Genomic DNA, 19,260 nt, shown 5'->3' with positions numbered 1-19,260 from the left:
ATCTAGAGAAATAATAAATTTAAATGTTTATTCTGTCTAGGAGGAAAATAGTTTTGGCTGCTACGGTGAATCGCGAGCAAAGCTCACAAAGGGAGGGCGCGTGGTCATAACTGCGGCTGCGATTTCATTTAACTCTTCAGTCACTTTCTGGATTCTAGTCTCGACCGTGACCCTCGTTCATTTCGGTTGGCTATTGGCGAATAGCCAAATATCTCCGTAACGTGTCTCAACTGCCGGCGACTCGGTGCGCAGACAGGAGTCTGCTGCACTCTCGCCGCGAATGCAATCGCGCTCAAGTGCATTACACCGGAGGTCCAATGCCAATCCATGGCGCTGCGCTGCATTCTGAAACCAGTTTCGCGATAGAGCAAAGCGGTCGTGCACGTCAAAGAAAAGCGACAAGCTCTCCCCTCCGGGTTACGTCATTTCGGCTCTGTTCATTCGTCCTTCCCTTTCTCGAATCTTTTTTATTTTTATTCGACAGGTACAATGACTCAAGGCTGGTTAAATAAGATCGACGTACTCGTTGTACCCTCGCAACTCGATGGAAACTTGGATCACATACACTAAAAAATATTCGAGCTGCTGTTAACTTTGTTAAAAATTATCCTACGTCTTGATTCTTTCTCTTAAATTAAAGCTCGAAGTCTCCACTGTACGATACCATGATTTGATGTTCAGTTTAAATGCATTCCCGGTACTGTAGTATTCTAAATACGAGGACAGGTTCGATATACCGAAGATTGCAAAGTTTAACGCCTTCTATGGACTTGTAAATTTTTTTTTTATATACCGTGTATATTGTCATAGAGTTTAAACCTTCCTCTTTAATTTGAAACAAAAATCAGGTCTTTACGATTTTTTACGTCGCGAGGAGGTTGTACAGTTTTAAGCTAGTGTATTTCTGCGAGTTTGGTGGGTGATTTTGCTACGACCAAGTATCTCGAGACGTGTGGACAAATCAGTGGACCACCAAGATTGAAATGGCTCGATCCTCGAACCGGCTGTCTTTATAAGCAACTAAACAGCACTCGTGCGAAGTACTCTGCTCTTTTTAAGTGTAATGAGTTACGGAGAGCACCATTGTGGAGACGAAAGTGCACTTAATGCGAGGTCACGCTTACGCTCCATTGTGAGAGTCGGCACGGCTTCAACATTGGACGAAACATATATTTATTCTGAATTACGTTTCATTTCTTACTACTTTGACCATATCGATGAAAATTAAAAATAACATACAGGTTAAATATTGACAATCGCTCAGCGGACATGGGTCCATTTGGACCCGTGCAAGCTATTTATTTTATTCGATTAGAAACCTCGTACTGAAGTATAGAATAATAAAATTCAGATTTGGATTAAAACATCAATATGGACCAAATTCGTTTCACGTGCGTCGTTATTTGCTGTGTGTTCATACACAATTAAGTATCGACGTAGGGTGCAGCAGCACGTGACGCGTACAATGCATGCGTCACGTGCTGCACCTGTAACGTCTAAAATATTGTGCCTGCGAAGAGAAAGTCTATTTTTTTAATCTTTTAAAATGATCATTCTAAACGAAGATGAATTAATATTCATGCAGTAGATACATTCCGTTCAGGTTGTTTCTCATTCCTTGAAATAGAATGTGTGTTCGACCACACCTGGGAAATAACTTTTTAACGAAGCCTCAAACAACAAATTGGTATTCTTGATTTTCGTCTTATTTTGGTCACTAAAGTCATTGCTTTGATGTCGATGCTTTTTTTACGAAAGGATGGAGAACCGTGTTCGACGTGCGCGCGAATGGACGATATCGATTCAGCGTGAAAAAAGTATTGCCCGATAGTTTCGCGATTGCTCTTGACTGCCGCCGCATGGAGAATCTCGTGCTTTGCCAAGTCTCACGGTGCAATTTTTCGCCGGTGCCGCATTCTGCATCGCAAAGCTCGGGACTACGGCTTCCGCGGCTTATTTGTATTGCATCGGCGGTCGCATTCATACAGAAAATGTTCGAAGTCGTGCGTTTCGCGCGGAAGAATTTACTTTGTGCACGCCGGGACACGCCGACACTTTGAATCCGGGGATCGTTCGAGCTGCGCCAAATCTGCTGAGAAACTTCCACGCCCGAGTGAAATCCCACTGCGGACGAACGTTAAACGCGTACGACCAGGAATACAAAGTCACTTGTTTGAAATTTACATAGAGGAACAAAGCTAACTTCCTGCGTTGGAAATTGAATAATAAAAAGGTCGAAGAGTATCGTTTATTCCGTCTCGAAGTCACGAAACTTGTTACATTCTTTGTTTTCTTATACAGGGTGTTCGGCCACCCTTGGGAAAAATTTTAATGGAGGATTCTAAAGGCCAAAATAAGACGAAAATCAAGAATACCAATTTGTTGATGGAGGCTTCGTTAAAAAGTTATTGACAATTAAATTCAAACATTTCAAATCGTTCTGGAAAAATTATTTTTAGTTGTGGGGGTCAATTACAATCATTTTTGGTCATTATGTATACCCCCGAAATCCTACCCACTTTTGAGAAAAAAATTCGAGTATATGTCTAAATTTTTCGGCGAAAAAAAAAATTTCAAATCGTTCTGGAAAAATTATTTTAGGTTTCAGGGGTCGATTACAATCATTTTTGGTCATTACACATACCCTCGAAATCCTACCCAGTTTCGAGAAAAAAATTCCTTACCGAAAATCTAATTTCTGGCCTGGAATGTCTGCCCGAATTTTCATGCGAATCTTTAAAACGTCATAACTTCTGAACGGATTGACGGATTTTGATGTTTAGAAAAGAAAACGACGCGTATTTTAACCAAGAATATGTACAAATCGCAAAAATATTCGAAAAGTTGGTCCTTGACCCCGCAAAATGAGAAAAACCCCATAAAAATGGTCCAATTTTCAAACAGCCATAACTCCTACAATAGTGAATATATTTCAATGAAACTTTTTTCTGAAACAGAGCTCATGGATACCTACAAAAAAGTATTAGACAACTTTTCTGTAGGGCGTCAACCAATATTACTAAAAATGAAAAACGTATTTTTAAGAAAAATCGACAGGGGGTAGGTGCCTAAATTTTTCGACGAAAAAAAAAATTTTTAATTAATTCTAAAAAAATTATTTTAGGTTGCGGGGGTCAATTACAATTATTTTCGGTGGATAGACATACCCCCGAAATCCTACGCACTTTCGAGAAAAAAATTCAGTACGGTCGGAACTTTAAACGTTAATAACTGTTCAACAAAGCCTTCATCGACAAATTGGTATTCTTGATTTTCGTCTTATTTTGGCTTCTAGAATCCCCCATTAAAATTTTTCCTTGGGGTGGCCGAACACCCTGTATAATTACCATGTGAGGTAATTGAAATTTTTGTTAAATATCTTTGTATCTTGGTTTCCTTAAAAATGCATGAAGAAAGACTAAAATGGAAAGCAAAGATTGGAAAGCTCGCACGGGTTTTGGGTGAAGAATAGGCTGATTTGATCGCGCGACGTTTCCTTTCCTGGTTTGGAGAAATGATCAACGCGTCCAGGACTCGTCCAGCGAGGATTTCACTTCGATTCGGGCGGTTTCCCGCGAGATATCTCGACCGATAACCGACTGAGGCTTCCGCAAAATGTTGCGCATTGCGTCTTACAACACGCAGTGCCAGCTATAGCTTCCGCCTTGCGGGGGTGCATGGCACTCACTGCAGTGTGCAGGTGGTCAACCTCGTGCTTTTCGTCCGCTTGCCTTTTCTTTCTGTGCCGTGCAAGCTCATTCTTTTCCACGATTGCATCTAATCTAACCGACGAATGAAATTTTGCATTATCGTTACACGCTCGACGAAAGAAAAATTAGCCATCAGTTATCGTGCACAACCGACCCGAAACAAAGAAAGGTCCTGTAGAATTCGCCGGGGGAAGTATTTATACTTTTTACGAAATAATAATTTATTTGGCGAAATCGTATAATGGATCGCTAAATATTTATCACTGTTTTGAAGACCTTTAAAGATCGCTGTTAAAATCTATTAAATAACCTTCTTCTCGAGCGAGTAAAATTTCGTAACCAAATGAACTTTTTCGTTGCTGACGAAAAATAAAAAGAATTGCTGGAATAGAGAGAATAATTTGTCCAAGGTATCTGTAACGATAAAAGAATCTTTTAAAATAGTAATTAAACTCGGAATCTTATGCAAATACAGGCACTTTAATTTCCACTCGCCGCGTCTTGACTTTGAATAATTCATGTAATTCGCCGGTTACACTGTGTTCTAAAATATTGACAAAACGTAATTCGGAATTAATAAAATAACAATTCGGTTCGTTATTTAACTGCGTGAACTTAAGAATGATTATACCATAATTCGATTCTTGTAATTCCTAAGATTTCAAGTAAAGATCGAAACGTACAATTTTGTAAGTCTTCGTTATTGCATTACGCGCTTTGCGACGTCAAAATAAATACGATTTATGTTAAACGCGTTAAAAAAAGGGAGAATCAAATAATGTTGAACCAGTGTATCGTCGTCTGTTTTCCTCCAAGCTTCGTAAAAATATTTGTCTATCCCCCGAACGTGCATTTCGGATAAGTAGCACGATCTTGTAAGCGATACAGAGTTGGTTTTCAGCGAGAGCCCGGAAAAAGGGCAAGGATATTTCCAGGGCAGAGCGTTTTTCGAGCAGATCCGGTTTTCTCACTTAACGTTAGTAAAAGCAGATTATCCACGCCCTAGTCCCGCCCTTGCGCGTAAATGCATGCCCTCTCCACTTCGGTGTGACAGCTGCGGTGCTTAAAATAGGGGTTCAGTAGTTCAGCAACATGCACCGAAGGTTTTCTATGGCACGATAACGCGAGCATGTGCTGGGATAAATCATCCACCGATTGTCGTATTGAATGAACCTGATTCTTCCTTTCATAACGTCTGCTGTTCACCGCGCAAACAAACGATGAATAAAAATCGATGAAAATCTGTTCCGCTTTCTACGGTCCGTGATCACCGTATCGAAACAATCAATTCAATTTAGAAAATTTCCAGCGACATCGCGAACGATCAAAGAGTTACAAAATAGCACATTTTTCGTTGTTTATAAGTAAATATTTTAAAAAAATGGAGAACTTACGTAATGATAAATTATCTATTATTAAGACGATAACGATCTATCAAAGTATTATCACATTTAAGTTTTCTAAACGAGTTTAACCACCCTGAAAGAAGATGAAATCATTCGCGTTCTACTTATTGATCGATTTCGGACTGGTTACTGTCCGGCAAAACACGTTGCTATATCATTAACCATGTATACCCTCCTCACGCAATAAAGGGTGAACATACTGATCTTGTCTGCCATTTTGCAACGGCTTCGACCATTTTAAATTTCAATAGTGCAAAAGGGTTCGTTTGGCGCGCAGGACGCTGTACGATTCGTCGAAAATCTTTCCGAGGCTCCTGTTGTTTTCGAGAAGTCGACGAACTTTTCGTTCCCCCGATATGTTTTACGAGAATTCGACGCGACTGAGAAGTTTTATAGATCGAATCGGAAATTTAAAGGAGGCGGCGTAAAATGCAGGACAAATACGTCGCCGGTCGGTCGCGTGGTATGCAAAATTCGAGAGTCGTGTGCCGTGCAGAAGCAGCCCTCGTGTGCTCTACTTATTAAAGCTCCTCGAGTGTCGTACTCTTAGTGGTCGGTTGCCATAAGCACGCATACGTGGCCTCTGCTTCTTATTTCAGTCCCTACGCATTAATGTACCGTCTTATTTCGGAGCTGAGAGAAAACGAGGCGATCGGTTCGTCTTCAGACGGGCGTTGCTTATTATACTGCGCCCCATTTTATCATCCAAAGTCTCAGACCCTAACAATACAAAAACAAAGAAATAATTAGAATCAGAATTTGATATTGTTTCGCTCTGTGACATTCTGGATAGCGAGAACGTGCAATGTGTTTCGAGCATTACGCGATAAGGCTATTTCCTCATTTCCCTGCAAATGAGCGTTCGTGTATAATTTAATGTCGACGCGACACACTGGTCGAACATCGTATCGCGTGGGACTCGCAGACGCTGATGAATTTCAAAATAAAATAGACGGAGGTTCTTAAGATGCACTTAAGTCTCGCGTGTGTTCTATAAATAAAAGGGCGTGTCGCGTTTATCTTCGACAAACTAATTTCAGTTTGATCAACGATCCGTCGAAAATTCAATGGAAACGTTTTTCTTAGACACGATGGAGACGCACAACTTTTGAACTGTTTTTTGTTCGATAAAAATCTTAATTTTTATACAGTACTTCCTCGTTTTACCAACGTACTCTTCATTTTGTAATTCCTTCGAAGCCAGTGTTTAAAAATAGATACAGTAAAAAAAAAAGACGAACGTTTTCGTACTGAAGAGTAAAGATTGTCGGAATATACACACAAGCATCGTGCAAGTAACATGTACGTCTTCCTGGCGACAAGTGTATTTACCGAGCTCGTAATCCATCGTCGTTCAAGCTGAAACGACTGATTATACGGTCTAGGGAAAATCATCGAGCAAACACAGCCGTTTGTCTAAATTGGCGCTTGAAAAAAATAATACCGGGTAATTTGTTTTTCAACAAGACGTTTCTGAAGTACCCTGGTCGGGAAAATTATTACCAGCTCGACTATTGATTATTGTTTCAGCGGTCTTTATAATTTATCGATTCGCGGTCCTCCCTCGTTACTCGTGGTCGATTTTTATTTAACGCGAAGACGGTTTCTTTCACTGCGAATGCTTTGGAGCGGATAGAATGTCTCAATCGTCGAGACGACAGAAATCCTTTTTAAAAAAGATGAGGTCGTAGAAATATAAATTTTGTTATACCGTTCAGTGTTATAATTATATGACGTACCCTGTATAGTTTTAATAAAAGTCAAAATAAATCTTCGAACAGTTTGTATAGCGTAGCAGATTAAAAATATTATCCTCTCGATGGAGAAATCCAAACACTTCAGCCACGGGCGATATATCAAGAAGCGGCGGGGGATAAAACATTCTCCATCATTTGCACAGCTGCAGAGAAAGCAAGTTTTATCAGGAATAACTTTAACGACTGAATCATTTTTTGATGGTTCGATTGATTAAAATCTTTATACTACGATTAAATATAAATTAAATTGGTTAATTTACCGAATATCAAAAATAAAAAATATACCGTGTACGAGACACTGAGAATAAGATCGATGTAAAAGAAGAAATTGGCAAACCGCGAGATACTTTGGTACTTCTGTTCCTGATATTGAATACCACACTTCAAGCATTGATTTCTCAAAATGAGAACTCACACTACCCTCATTGTCGAGAGTTCATTCACTACCGTAGAATTTTTATTCAATACGTTCTATGCTATTGGATCTATAGCAGTGGTTTTCAAACTTCTTCAAAGGTGTCCCTTGAAGTGAAAGCAGACGATACATTTTTAATTAATTGAAAATCGAATTGCTAAATATCCTTGATACTTTAAAGGAAGTTACGATGTGAAAAGACGTTGTATATCGTTCACGTTGGAATTTACTCGACTTCTGACTTCTGTAATGTTGGTGCACCAGGGTTTATTATGCCCATATTGTCCCCCCCACTTCCCTTATAGATTCCAACGAGTCTATAATGTTATATTTCACGGTGGATACGAGCATCATCCTCGAATTCCACGCAACAACGTTTGTTGAGTCATCAGGTTGAAGCGCGCGTAATTTACGGTGTACCAAAAGGATGAAGAGAAGAGAAAAGAATGCGAACAGCCGGATGCCGTACAGTCGAGTCACATGGACGTAAACCGACACGTGCACCCTCTTTTCTGCCACGCTCTGATGATTTTAAGACGAGGGCGAACGCAGTACTGGACTTTCTCATCGTACCGACCATCTACTCAAATGTTTAACACGTTTCCCTCGATTGTTCCTTTGTTTTGCGATTAATTGTTCCTCCGACAGTAACGAAGCCCTTCGAAGAACTCCTTTTCGAACGTCAAGATACCACGCCGATGATCAATCAACCGTTAATTTCACCTTAACTCTCATCAAGCATCAGTCTCTTGTTTAGAGAACGTTTTCAACTAAATTACATTGAAAGATCGTTTACCTTTATCCTCTCAAAGAATTTACTAAAAACTATCACTCAGCTTTAATCGCGACGCTATTATAAAATTAATATTCTCGCGCAATAATAGCCAAGGTAGAACCGCATATTAAAATTTTTTTCTCCTGATCTTTTTTGCAGAGACCCTCCAGGAACCGCGCTTCACCACTCAGCCTTCCAGTAGCGGCAATATCCTTAGCGAAAATCGAACGAAATTTCTGCAGTGTCAAGCGAGAGGTAAGTACGAAATACTCTTGGCTCGAACATCTCGAGAGGTTCGAGACGATTTGAAATTTATTAAGAACCCATTCTCTTCAATGTTATGTTACACCTACACGATTCGAAGAAACAGTACATTTTTCATACATTTTCAGAAGTACAGTGGTTATTAAAAAATTTACCCAACCCTGCCATTTCATAGTTTCTTGTATTCTAATTTCGTAATGTTTACGTGTTCGTTACTATTGTTTTATTTGCTTCGAAGTTGCTTTGCTAGAGTCGCCAAATTTTCAACCGCCTTCGCAGTGCCCCATTGTTCTCATGAAATATCGAGTAACAGGCGGATGAGACGGTGACCAGATGAAGCCTTACAGTTGCGGCCTGGTGCCGTAACTTGATAGTATGACCCTGTACTAATAGTATTAGATCGCTGTATAGTGCATATGCTTCGACCAAACTGTGAAATACCCATGGTATCCTTGGGAAAAAATTAACACGTTAGAACGTGTAAATCGTGGTAATTCTCTGGACATACGCTAGAAGCCATAAGCATGAGATCACGACTTTCCACATTTATTTTTCTGCATCTTTCGTTAACACGTTCAACGGCCGCTGTCACGCGTACGTGACTCTACTAGCCAACAGTCATCGATCACTGTTCACTGCGAAAAGTTCATTCGCTAACGATACCAAGACATCTTGTATTAATCGTGCTCTGCTTACAGGACATCCTCAGCCAAAATACAAATGGTTCAAGGATGGGGTACCTCTCAGCAACGAGCTTACCTCGGAACCATATTTTCGAATACAAAGTACACGCAGAGAGGACGCGGGAGTGTATCACTGTGTCGCCACGAACGACGTAGGGTCCATATTTAGTGAAAGAATTACATTCGCGGTAGCGTGTACGTATCAATCGTGACCACATCCTGGAACCCCTGAAAGCTTCGAAATTTTTCATAGACCGGCTAAGAATCACATTCGAAAATAATCAGTAACCTGACGGATAACGCTTACATTGGATTCGATAGCTTTTTAATTCGTCGAATTTTTGTTGGATCAATTTTCAAATTACAAGTAAACAAGATCGGTACCTTGTCGTTCACCTGTATGTGAAATCTGTAAAATGTGATACCGCGCGGAATGAAAATAATACTGTAACGTTATCCGCAGATATGGGGTTGTTCGAGGACCTCACAGAGAGAATAGTAACCGTAAAATCGGGCAGTGCAGCTGTTTTAACACTGCCTCCTGTAGAAAGCCATCCTGCACCTGACGTTACGTGGTTCGCGTCGGACGGCTCGTTGTTGTACGGGATAAAATATGCGTCGGCTCATCATACTTTGCTCATCTTGAACGCATCCGAGAGCGACGAAGGCCTGTACAGGTTCGTGGCAACCTTCTATCGCATGGATTTTACGTTATCCTTCGAAAGAGAAATTATTCCTTGGTTATTCGCGCGTTCATAAATTATTAAACGTCCATTGAAAACTGGACTATTATGCTCGAACGAAATTCCCAGGTATGTACGAAAATATTTTGTTCACGTTGCTTTTGTGCATCTAACAGGGCCAGAGCTATTAACACACAGTTGGGCAAAGAGGAGAACAGTCCGTTTTTCAATCTACAAGTTACGGGAGATGCGAACGCGGAAGTGGCACCCACTATAATAGTGAAACCGCAGGACACGCAAATAATCAAAGATCAGGATGTCACTTACATACATTGCATCGCGAATGCTAGGTAAGCGCGAAGATGGTTCGTGCAACTATTTTTTTATGAATTTCTGATTTTAATAATTAGTCTGTGCATTTAAAATTCAATAAGCTGAATACTATGAGTAGTTGCTTGGACGATTTTAGGTCGCTCCACGAGTTACGTACTCTTTGGACGAAAGACGGAATTCCGATCGAGAACTCTAGAATATCGTACAGCTTTAATGACTCGTGGAACAGGACTTTAGCGTTGATATCGGCAAACATAACTTATACAGGGGTGTATTCTTGTCACGTGGATTTGAGGAGCGGTGGATACCCAACGGTGAACGCGAGCGCAAAAGTTGTTGTGTATGGTAAGAAGGAGTAAAGATACGATTCGTGCCAACGAAGCTTTCAGTGGCTATTGGATCATTAAGTATACTTATTTTATGTTTATTCAGAGAAACCAATGTTCATAACAGAATTAAAACGAGAAACTCTTAGCGATTATGGATCAACTGTAACGTTACCGTGCGATGCTATTGGTGTTCCACCTCCAAAAATTAGTTGGTTCCGTAATGCTGAGCCTGTTGATCATTTACTTGGATCCAGGTATGATCGTGATAAGATTATAGACACTTAATTAGCTATCCTTACCGATAATTACCCCCTTAATTGATTGTGTATACATAATACATCATGTAAAATCATTTAGCGAAATCGAAATTTTCCTTAAGTTTCCTGCCTATACATCTATTTACAGATACGCAATGGAAGAAGATGGTTCCTTGACAATTAAAAAGTTAACTATGAACGATTCTGGAATGTTTCAATGTCTTGCTTCCAACGAAGCTGGCGAAGCATCCAGTTATACCTGGTTAAAAGCGAAAAGTTAGTATGCCCATTGGTTCACAGATCTGTAATATACTTTATAATTATTTGTTGTTTGTTTGTTAGTTACCCGATATTTGTTTACATTTATTATAAATGACGTATTTTCTGTGGGGCAGAAGGATTAGAAAGCAGACTGAAAAACAGAGTTATCCGCTGGGCAGCTGGCTACAATGTAGTCAGAGTTCGCCAATCTGATCGCCGTATTAAGTTCTCTCGATATCCAGACAGTAAGATTCTGATGCCAAGAAATACCCACGTTTTGAGATTACCTAGGCACATGCTTGAAGAATGCATATCACACCACAATGTTTGCTTCTTTCAGCTGTATCCGTGTTTTTTCCCCCTGGTAGTTATACATATAGTGAATACATTCACAAAGCACGAGGATTCAACAGTGTACACGACACGTTTTTTCTCAGAAACTCATAAAAATGTTAAAAATATCAAAATAAATCTAATGCATTACAGTATTAATTTCATGTATAAATTACGAATATTATTTTCAAAAGAACACAAAAAATAATATTCTTTGCTTGTTATAAAAAAAAAATAATTAACATATATTTATCAGCGTGTAAACACTTTTACAAATTATTTTCAAATTTTGCACGTTTATACGACACAACTAGCAGCAATTAAATACGGTATAAGTAGCACGTTTTATCTAGAATAGGAATCAGTTTGTAAAACGGAATTGTAAAAGTTAGCTATTTCCGTAGATACCCTAGAAAGTATACTCAAATTTTAGAGATAACGAAGTTTCCATAATAGAACCCTTATTATTGCAAAATGAAATATTCAGGTATGGGGAAATTCAGCGTTTTCCACTATATAATAATAAGAAAATACAATTAGTTTATCAATTTTTTTACATTTGAAATATAGAATTTAATTAACTTAACGAAACGTCTATAAATTACATATTGGGAAACACTGAACTTCGAGAAGTTTATTTTCTATGACCAATTGTTTGTTTCTGCATTTTTTTCTTTTTTGCGTGCATGTGTTAATTTGTCATTGTTGATAAATAAAACGAAAATATATTCGTGTCGTTGCTTTCAGCATCTGGACCAATCATGGAAAATGGTCCTCAGAATTTAACGATATTAGATGGAAAAGATGCAACTCTAACGTGTAATGCTGTGGCAGCTCCCATACCTAATACTACGTGGATTTACAATGGTAAATAAATTACATTTTAGATGAAATATATTATGCGGAGAAAATATTGGATACCTTCCTTGATTCGTAGATACTATTCTCGTGGAGATCGCAGGGAGAGTACAAGTTTTAGATAATGGGGATCTTTTAATTGCTGCCGTGAAACCAAACGATGCAGGAAAATACACGTGTATTCGAGCTAACGAAGCTGGCTCTGTGAATGGTTCCGCATATCTTACTGTTCTAGGTAAGAAGCAATTCTAAAACCAAAATTTCATATAATTTATTATGCAAATACCTATGAATTTAAATTAATATTATAACATAATTTTTATTTTCTTCAGTACGGACACAGATTATTCAACCACCTGTTGATACGTCTGTACTTCTTGGATACACTGCGGAATTACAGTGTAAAGTTTCGAATGATCCAAGCGTTTTGTACGATATAGCTTGGTTTCATAATTCACAGTATGTACATTGACAATGATATAACACTGGCGAATGTAAATTGTATCTTCTAGAGAAAAAAATATTTAAATGTTGCAGAGTAATAAATACGCAAGCCAGTCAAAGAGTGAAAATGCGGAACGACGGCACGTTGGAAATAGTCGCCGTCCGAGCTTCCGACGTAGGTGAATACATGTGTTCAGTAGTTTCTCCTGGAGGAAATGAAACTCGATCAGCGCGTCTTAGCGTAATCGAATTGCCCTTTGCGCCAATAAACGTAATGGCCGGTCGAGTCGAGCGAATATCTCCCCGTACGATAAATGTTAGTTGGGTGCCTGGTTTTGATGGAAACAGTCCAACCAAGAAATTTATAGTTCAGAGAAGAGAGGTTTCTGATCTTGGTAAGTTAATGTAAATTGCAGTTTGGTACAGAAGTAAAACTTCCAAGTGCAATAAGTATAATTTCGTTTATGCAGGACCTATACCCGATTCTGCGCTAAATTGGATTACCGAAAATGATAATGTTTCGGCACAAAGTCGTTGGGTGTTATTGAATAATTTGAAAGCCGCTGCTGCGTATCAGTTTCGAGTGAGCGCAGAAAACAGTGTTGGCGAAGGACCACACTCCGATCCTAGTAATGTAGTGGCTCTTCCTCAAGAACGTAAGTATAGTTGTACAAGGCCTAGTGCTACATTTCCAAAATAGGAGATTTTTAAAATTCTAATTAAGTCCATTGATTTAATTTTAGCTCCTAGTGGACCGCCGATGGGATTTGTTGGCTCCGCTCGATCGTCGTCGGAAATAATAACGCAGTGGCAGCTTCCATTGGAGGAGTATCGAAACGGCCATATTTTAGGATATATGTTAAGATATCGTTTGCACGGTTACAACGACAGTCCATGGACGATACAGAATATTACTAACGAAGCACAAAGAAATTATCTCATTACCGATCTAATTACGTGGAAAGACTATATTGTGCAGATAGCAGCGTACAATGATAAAGGCGTCGGAGTATTCACCGAGGGTTTGAAGATTAAAACTAAAGAGGGAGTACCGGAAGCTCCACCGACCAACGTAAAAGCGAAAGCTATTAATTCTATCGCGATAAAAGTTTGGTGGAAGCCGCCGAATCCGCAAAAGATTAATGGGATAAACCAAGGTTACAAATTGCAAGCCTGGGTGGGCCATAATTTTACAGAAGCGAACGAATACAAGTCAATGACCGTGCCACCTAGTCTATTCGATCCTCTCGCAGAACAAAGTGCCATTATGACTGGGTTGAAGAAATATACCCTGTACAATATAACCGTGTTGTGCTTCACCGATCCAGGTGACGGTGAAAGAAGTTCAGCGGTTCAAGTCCGAACACGCGAAGACGTACCTGAAGAAGTAGAAAATTTGCAATTCGAAGACATAAGCGATCGCTCGCTTACTGTCAAGTGGAGTCCTCCGAAAGAGAGCAACGGGATTCTCACGCAATACCAATTAAAGTATATGATCAAAGACTTACCTGATTCTCAAAGGGCTGACAATATAACAGCAGACGTTCTGTCAGTAAAAATTGAACACTTGCAAGCAATGACGCATTACAAGTTCGAAGTCATTGCTTGGACCTCCGTGGGTCCTGGAAAACCGAGAGTCGCTGTCATCCAATCGGGAGTCGAGCCTGTTCTTCCAGAACCACCCACTAAATTAGCGTTGTCCAATATAGATGCGTTTTCGGTTGTCCTACAATTTACACCAGGATTCGATGGTAATTCGTCTATAACGAAGTGGACAGTGCAAGCGCAAACAACTCGAAACACTACCTGGTACAACATATACGAAGTCTCAGATCCTGATGCTAGTACAATCACTGTGGGTGGCCTAATTCCTTTCATGCAATACAAATTACGATTAATCGCTAACAACGTAGTTGGTGCTTCTCAACCTTCCGAGCCAACGAAAGAGTTTCAAACTATCCAAGCACCGCCGTCACATCCTCCCAGAAATGTAACGGTTCGTGCAATGAGCGCTACGGAATTACGCGTCAGGTGGATTCCATTACAGCAAATAGAATGGTATGGCAATCCAAGAGGATATAATGTTACTTATAACGAAGTGCGGACGAATACATCAAAAAGCATAACTATAGAGGATCATACCGCAAATTCTTATGTATTAGAAAATATGGAAGAATATGCTCTTTACGAAATCGTGATGCAAGCATTTAATGATGTTGGCTCATCTACGCTGAGTCCCAAAGCAGTTGAAAGAACTCGCGAGTCAGTTCCTTCAATGGGGCCCATTAATGTAGAAGCCAATGCAACATCTTCCACAACTATACTAGTAAGATGGGGCGATGTTCCTATAGAACATCAGAATGGACAAATAGAAGGATTCAAAGTCTACTACGGAGCAAATGCTAGATCAGCATTCCAATACAAAAACATTCCTAGTAACACTACATTTACGACGACTTTGACGGAACTTCGAAAGTTTGTTCAGTATCATGTACAAGTTTTAGCTTTTACAAGGCTTGGCGATGGAACTTTAAGCACCCCACCAGTTAGAGTACAAACATTTGAAGATGGTAAATTTCATTGTTCTATTTGAAATTATCGTCATATTAGAAAAATGAAGTAACAAATTTGAATTACTGTAGCTCCGGGGCCTCCTTCGAACGTATCATTCCCTGATGTTAGCTTTACTACTGCCCGCATCATTTGGGATACTCCGGAAGATCCAAACGGAGAGATTCTCGCCTACAAAGTTATGTTTCACCTGAATAATAGTCAAGATCACCAATTTTCTAAAGAATTTCCTGCATCTGATAGAACTTTCAGGTATAATTAGTAATATCCAATGACATTGATTGTAGTTGTAACAAGCTATTTATTATTTGTTAGTTTGTAACCAATAGTTTATGGTCAGCTTTAAAACTTATTATATTAAAGAGAAAATATATGAATTATATAATAATTTTATAATAACAAACTATTTAGTGCAAATATTAAGATACTTTAGAAATTTATATTTTCATATTATGTTTTCCAGAGCTACTAGTTTAGAACCGGAAAAATATTACATGTTTTCCGTAACCGCGCAAACAAGACTGGGTTGGGGTAAAACAGCGTATGCTCTTGTTTTCACTACAAACAACAGGGAACGTCCCCAGGCGCCATCGATGCCACAAGTAAGCAGATCGCAAGTACAAAGTCGTCAGATAACGTTTACCTGGACGCCTGGTCGCGATGGATTCGCTCCACTACGGTATATAACGAATTCAACTTTTATAAACATAGCATATAATTTATAATATAACATTTACATTTAAAATCGTATTTTTTTCTTTAGTTATTACACGGTGCAACAATCAGAAAATTCAGGACCATTTCAAATTATTCCCGAAAGGGTGGAACCGACTTTAACGTCTTATACGGCAAATAATTTGAAACCCTTCACGTTCTATCAATTCCGTATACAAGCTACTAACGATATAGGTCCTTCAACTTGGAGCACAGAATCTGTTCAAGTTCAAACTTTACCAGCTGGTATGTAACTTTCTCTATTTATATAATTTAATCAATAACGACCTAGGATTGTTGTAATATGAATTTACAGCACCTTCTCGAGGTGTCACTGGATTGAAAGTTGTTCCGATAACAACCTCTAGTATAGAGGTTCATTGGAATGCAATAGATGAAGTATACTGGAGCGGAGATCATGAAACGGGTGGTTATCGCGTTATTTATCAACCAGTTTCTGATTTTCCAACGGCTCTTCAAGACACGCCAAAGGAAGAAGTTTTAGGAATAAAAGTAAGTATAATTCTAAAAACAATGAAAAAATTATTATATGTATAAATTACATAACTCGTGATATAATAAAGTAAATTTTATTGTTAAATTATAGGCTACAAAAATTGTCTTAAGTGACCTAACGGAAGATAGGTATTACGAGGTAGTAGTACTACCCTTTAATTCTGAGGGAGAAGGTCCATCAAGTCCTCCAGTGACTGTGTATGTTGGAGAAGCAGTTCCTACGGGAGAACCGCAACATTTAAAAGCAGAACCAATTTCTTCTACAGAAGTTCAGTTACGTTGGAAACCACCCCAAGCTAACATGCAGAATGGAGATTTATTAGGATACAAAGTAATGTTTACTATATATATTTATAAAAATAAAATAATACTAAATTATATTTTCTCGAGTATATTCATTTATATTTCTCGTTTTAGATTTTCTATTTGGTTACTGACTCTCCTCAAGAACTGGAGAACAAACAAGAGGAAGAAATAGAAGTCGTGCCAGCGTCATACTTAACGCATAGCTTAGTTTTTCTGGATAAATACACGGAATATCGTATTCAAGTTTTGGCATTTAATCCTGCCGGTGATGGGCCACGGTCCCCACCCATTACCGTCAGGACTAAGCAGGTAAATTCATAATCGATTGAGATTAATTAATTGTTATATAGTCGTTAGCTCGTTTATAAAATCACATTAAACCTTATTTACAGGATATACCTGGGCCACCTCATAATCTACAGTTTTCAGAAATTACAATGACTAGTCTTCGTGTTTCTTGGGAAGCACCGAAATTACGAAACGGTGAAATAGTTGGTTACATTGTTACTTACGAAACGGCAGAACAAAATGATCGTAAGTTTTTTAAATTATTCTAAATACCTAACGCATTGTTGATCGCCCGTAAATAATGTTTTATGCTATTCTAGGTTTTAGTAAGCAAGTTAAACAAAAAGTATCGGAAACAAGTTTACTAATACAACCTCTGGAAGAGGAAGAAACATATACCTTCATGGTTCGCGCACAAACCATTGATTTTGGACCACCCATATCGGGAAATGTTACAACAGGTCCGCAAGAAGGTTCACCAATAGCACCAAGTAATCTTGCTGTTACTAAAACAGTGTCTAGCGTCGAATTACAATGGACTAATGGAGCTTCTGGAAAGGGACCTATTTTGGGATACTACATTGAAACACGTCGAAAAGGTAAGTAAATAAGGTACTTTAATTGCGAAAATGAATCAATGACGGTACGTCATAAAATTAATCAAAGAAACGTTAAAAAGTGTCTATAAAAAATTACGCATTTACGAGAATGAAAGATAACGAAGAATATTAGATTATTTTATTATATGATTTTGTATCGTTAATATAAAATTACAAAATGGTATTATTTCGATTACTAATATTATCTTTTTTGTAATGATATAGCAATGGAAGAATGGCAGCATTGTAAGTGTCAATGCACGTAAATATATTGAGCGTCAGTTATTGTATTAGATGGTCTCAACAGTATAATATGATTTGTTAGTGTTAAAATTGGCTTTCTGTTTGTAATAATCTGTGATTATATTTTTTTTAGTGGTATTTGTACTATTGATTGCATGATAATGTCATAGCATGACATTTTTCATAAATTCTATTAAAATATATAAAGATCTTTAACATTGAATGCCGCTGTAATTTATTGTAACAAACAAATAGCTGAAGTTTGACTTATTAGATAACAATATTCCTACAATCTTAACTTATCAATTCCTACATCTAATATTTTATCAACGTCCTTCAAATATACATATAATATAGAACGTACAACGTAACTTTGCAAGTTTTCAATTGTTTACCAAATCAGTATCAGCAAATGGTTTAACTAACTGCGTAGCAAGCCCACTGAAATAAAACTGTTTATGATAAATCTTTTATTGCAGAAGAAATGTGTTTTGTTTTTCTTTCGTTTTCTTTTGTAAAATACAATTAAAAGAAAACCTGCAGAAGTTTTCGGCTGCGTTAAAATGCTAGCGTTAAAACAAACTAAGCATTATTTGCGTTCGTGTAATTGTAGATGACAGTCGTTGGCAGACAATAGTACGCAGTAGCAATGGACCATTAACAGAATATTCGGTATCCTATCAAAATCTATTGCCGTCTACGTCGTATCTGTTCAGGGTTATATCGTACAATCGTTACGGAATCAGTTATCCGGCATATTCTACAGAAACGGTAAATAATACAGACGAAGGTATTTGTAGGTAATTGAAAGTAATGTGATTATTACTTTTATAGATATTAACTCCATCAAAGCTGTATCTTGAATATGCATATTTACAACACAGACCGTTCTACAGACAAACTTGGTTTATGGTTACTTTAGCTGCTGCCTCGATTATAATTATTATAATGGTCATAGCGGTGCTATGTGTGAAAAGTAAAAGTTACAAATATAAACGTAAGTTTAGAGTCTAAATCAACATTCCTTAAACTGAATTCCGTGAGCCCCGTGACAGTGTCCAAAATTTTGCCTATACTAAGGGGATTCGAGTCTGAGAAATACTGACGTAAATAATACAAGTGACATCGATCGACGATAATGGAATATTTGTTTCAGAAGAAGCACAAAAAACTCTCGAGGAATCTATGGCAATGGACACGGATGATAGGCAAGAATCTGATTTGGAATTATATAGATCGAGACAAGGAGGAGGTGGAGCTATCAACATGGCTAGTGCTTGTGGTACTTTGGGTAAAAGAAACACACTAGCAAGAAAGTCCATGCACCCTCCTCCTCCTACAATGCTAGGTAAATCACCTCCTAGACCCTCACCAGCGTCAGTCGCTTATCACAGCGACGAAGAAAGTCTTAAGGGGTACGATGAAAATCCCGATGATAGTAGTGTTACAGAAAAACCTTCTGAAATTAGTTCAACAGATTCACAGGTAAACATTTTCTTGAATAATATATAAAAC

At 38.4% G+C, this 19,260-nt stretch overlaps 1 protein-coding gene across 4 annotated transcripts in view; it reads left to right on the top strand.

Moving 5' to 3' along the window:
- The window catches only part of Sdk (sidekick cell adhesion molecule), a 41,062-nt gene that overhangs the window by 19,315 nt on the left and 2,487 nt on the right, over nucleotides 1-19,260 (top strand). Inside the window, exons 2-27 of one of the 4 annotated variants that reach the window (XM_076771029.1) lie at nucleotides 8,223-8,318; nucleotides 9,026-9,205; nucleotides 9,474-9,687; nucleotides 9,870-10,043; nucleotides 10,163-10,371; nucleotides 10,459-10,609; nucleotides 10,761-10,888; nucleotides 11,011-11,118; nucleotides 11,954-12,073; nucleotides 12,144-12,299; nucleotides 12,397-12,523; nucleotides 12,602-12,903; nucleotides 12,979-13,164; nucleotides 13,252-15,078; nucleotides 15,151-15,331; nucleotides 15,543-15,758; nucleotides 15,843-16,039; nucleotides 16,110-16,306; nucleotides 16,401-16,640; nucleotides 16,727-16,924; nucleotides 17,008-17,149; nucleotides 17,224-17,502; nucleotides 17,728-17,748; nucleotides 18,359-18,516; nucleotides 18,580-18,742; nucleotides 18,902-19,230. In XM_076771029.1, coding sequence (XP_076627144.1) covers nucleotides 8,223-8,318; nucleotides 9,026-9,205; nucleotides 9,474-9,687; nucleotides 9,870-10,043; nucleotides 10,163-10,371; nucleotides 10,459-10,609; nucleotides 10,761-10,888; nucleotides 11,011-11,118; nucleotides 11,954-12,073; nucleotides 12,144-12,299; nucleotides 12,397-12,523; nucleotides 12,602-12,903; nucleotides 12,979-13,164; nucleotides 13,252-15,078; nucleotides 15,151-15,331; nucleotides 15,543-15,758; nucleotides 15,843-16,039; nucleotides 16,110-16,306; nucleotides 16,401-16,640; nucleotides 16,727-16,924; nucleotides 17,008-17,149; nucleotides 17,224-17,502; nucleotides 17,728-17,748; nucleotides 18,359-18,516; nucleotides 18,580-18,742; nucleotides 18,902-19,230 — 6,299 coding nt within the window. Of the gene's footprint in view, nucleotides 1-8,222; nucleotides 8,319-9,025; nucleotides 9,206-9,473; nucleotides 9,688-9,869; nucleotides 10,044-10,162; nucleotides 10,372-10,458; nucleotides 10,610-10,760; nucleotides 10,889-11,007; nucleotides 11,119-11,953; nucleotides 12,074-12,143; nucleotides 12,300-12,396; nucleotides 12,524-12,601; nucleotides 12,904-12,978; nucleotides 13,165-13,251; nucleotides 15,079-15,150; nucleotides 15,332-15,542; nucleotides 15,759-15,842; nucleotides 16,040-16,109; nucleotides 16,307-16,400; nucleotides 16,641-16,726; nucleotides 16,925-17,007; nucleotides 17,150-17,223; nucleotides 17,503-17,727; nucleotides 17,749-18,358; nucleotides 18,517-18,579; nucleotides 18,743-18,901; nucleotides 19,231-19,260 lie in introns of all 4 variants that reach the window. The other 3 variants (XM_076771028.1, XM_076771030.1, XM_076771031.1) reach the window with 3 other exon arrangements.

Source organism: Colletes latitarsis, chromosome 8 (genome assembly GCF_051014445.1).
Source record: "Colletes latitarsis isolate SP2378_abdomen chromosome 8, iyColLati1, whole genome shotgun sequence".
NCBI classification, from domain to species: Eukaryota; Metazoa; Arthropoda; class Insecta; order Hymenoptera; family Colletidae; genus Colletes; species Colletes latitarsis.
This window is presented reverse-complemented; position numbering and strand designations above follow the sequence as displayed.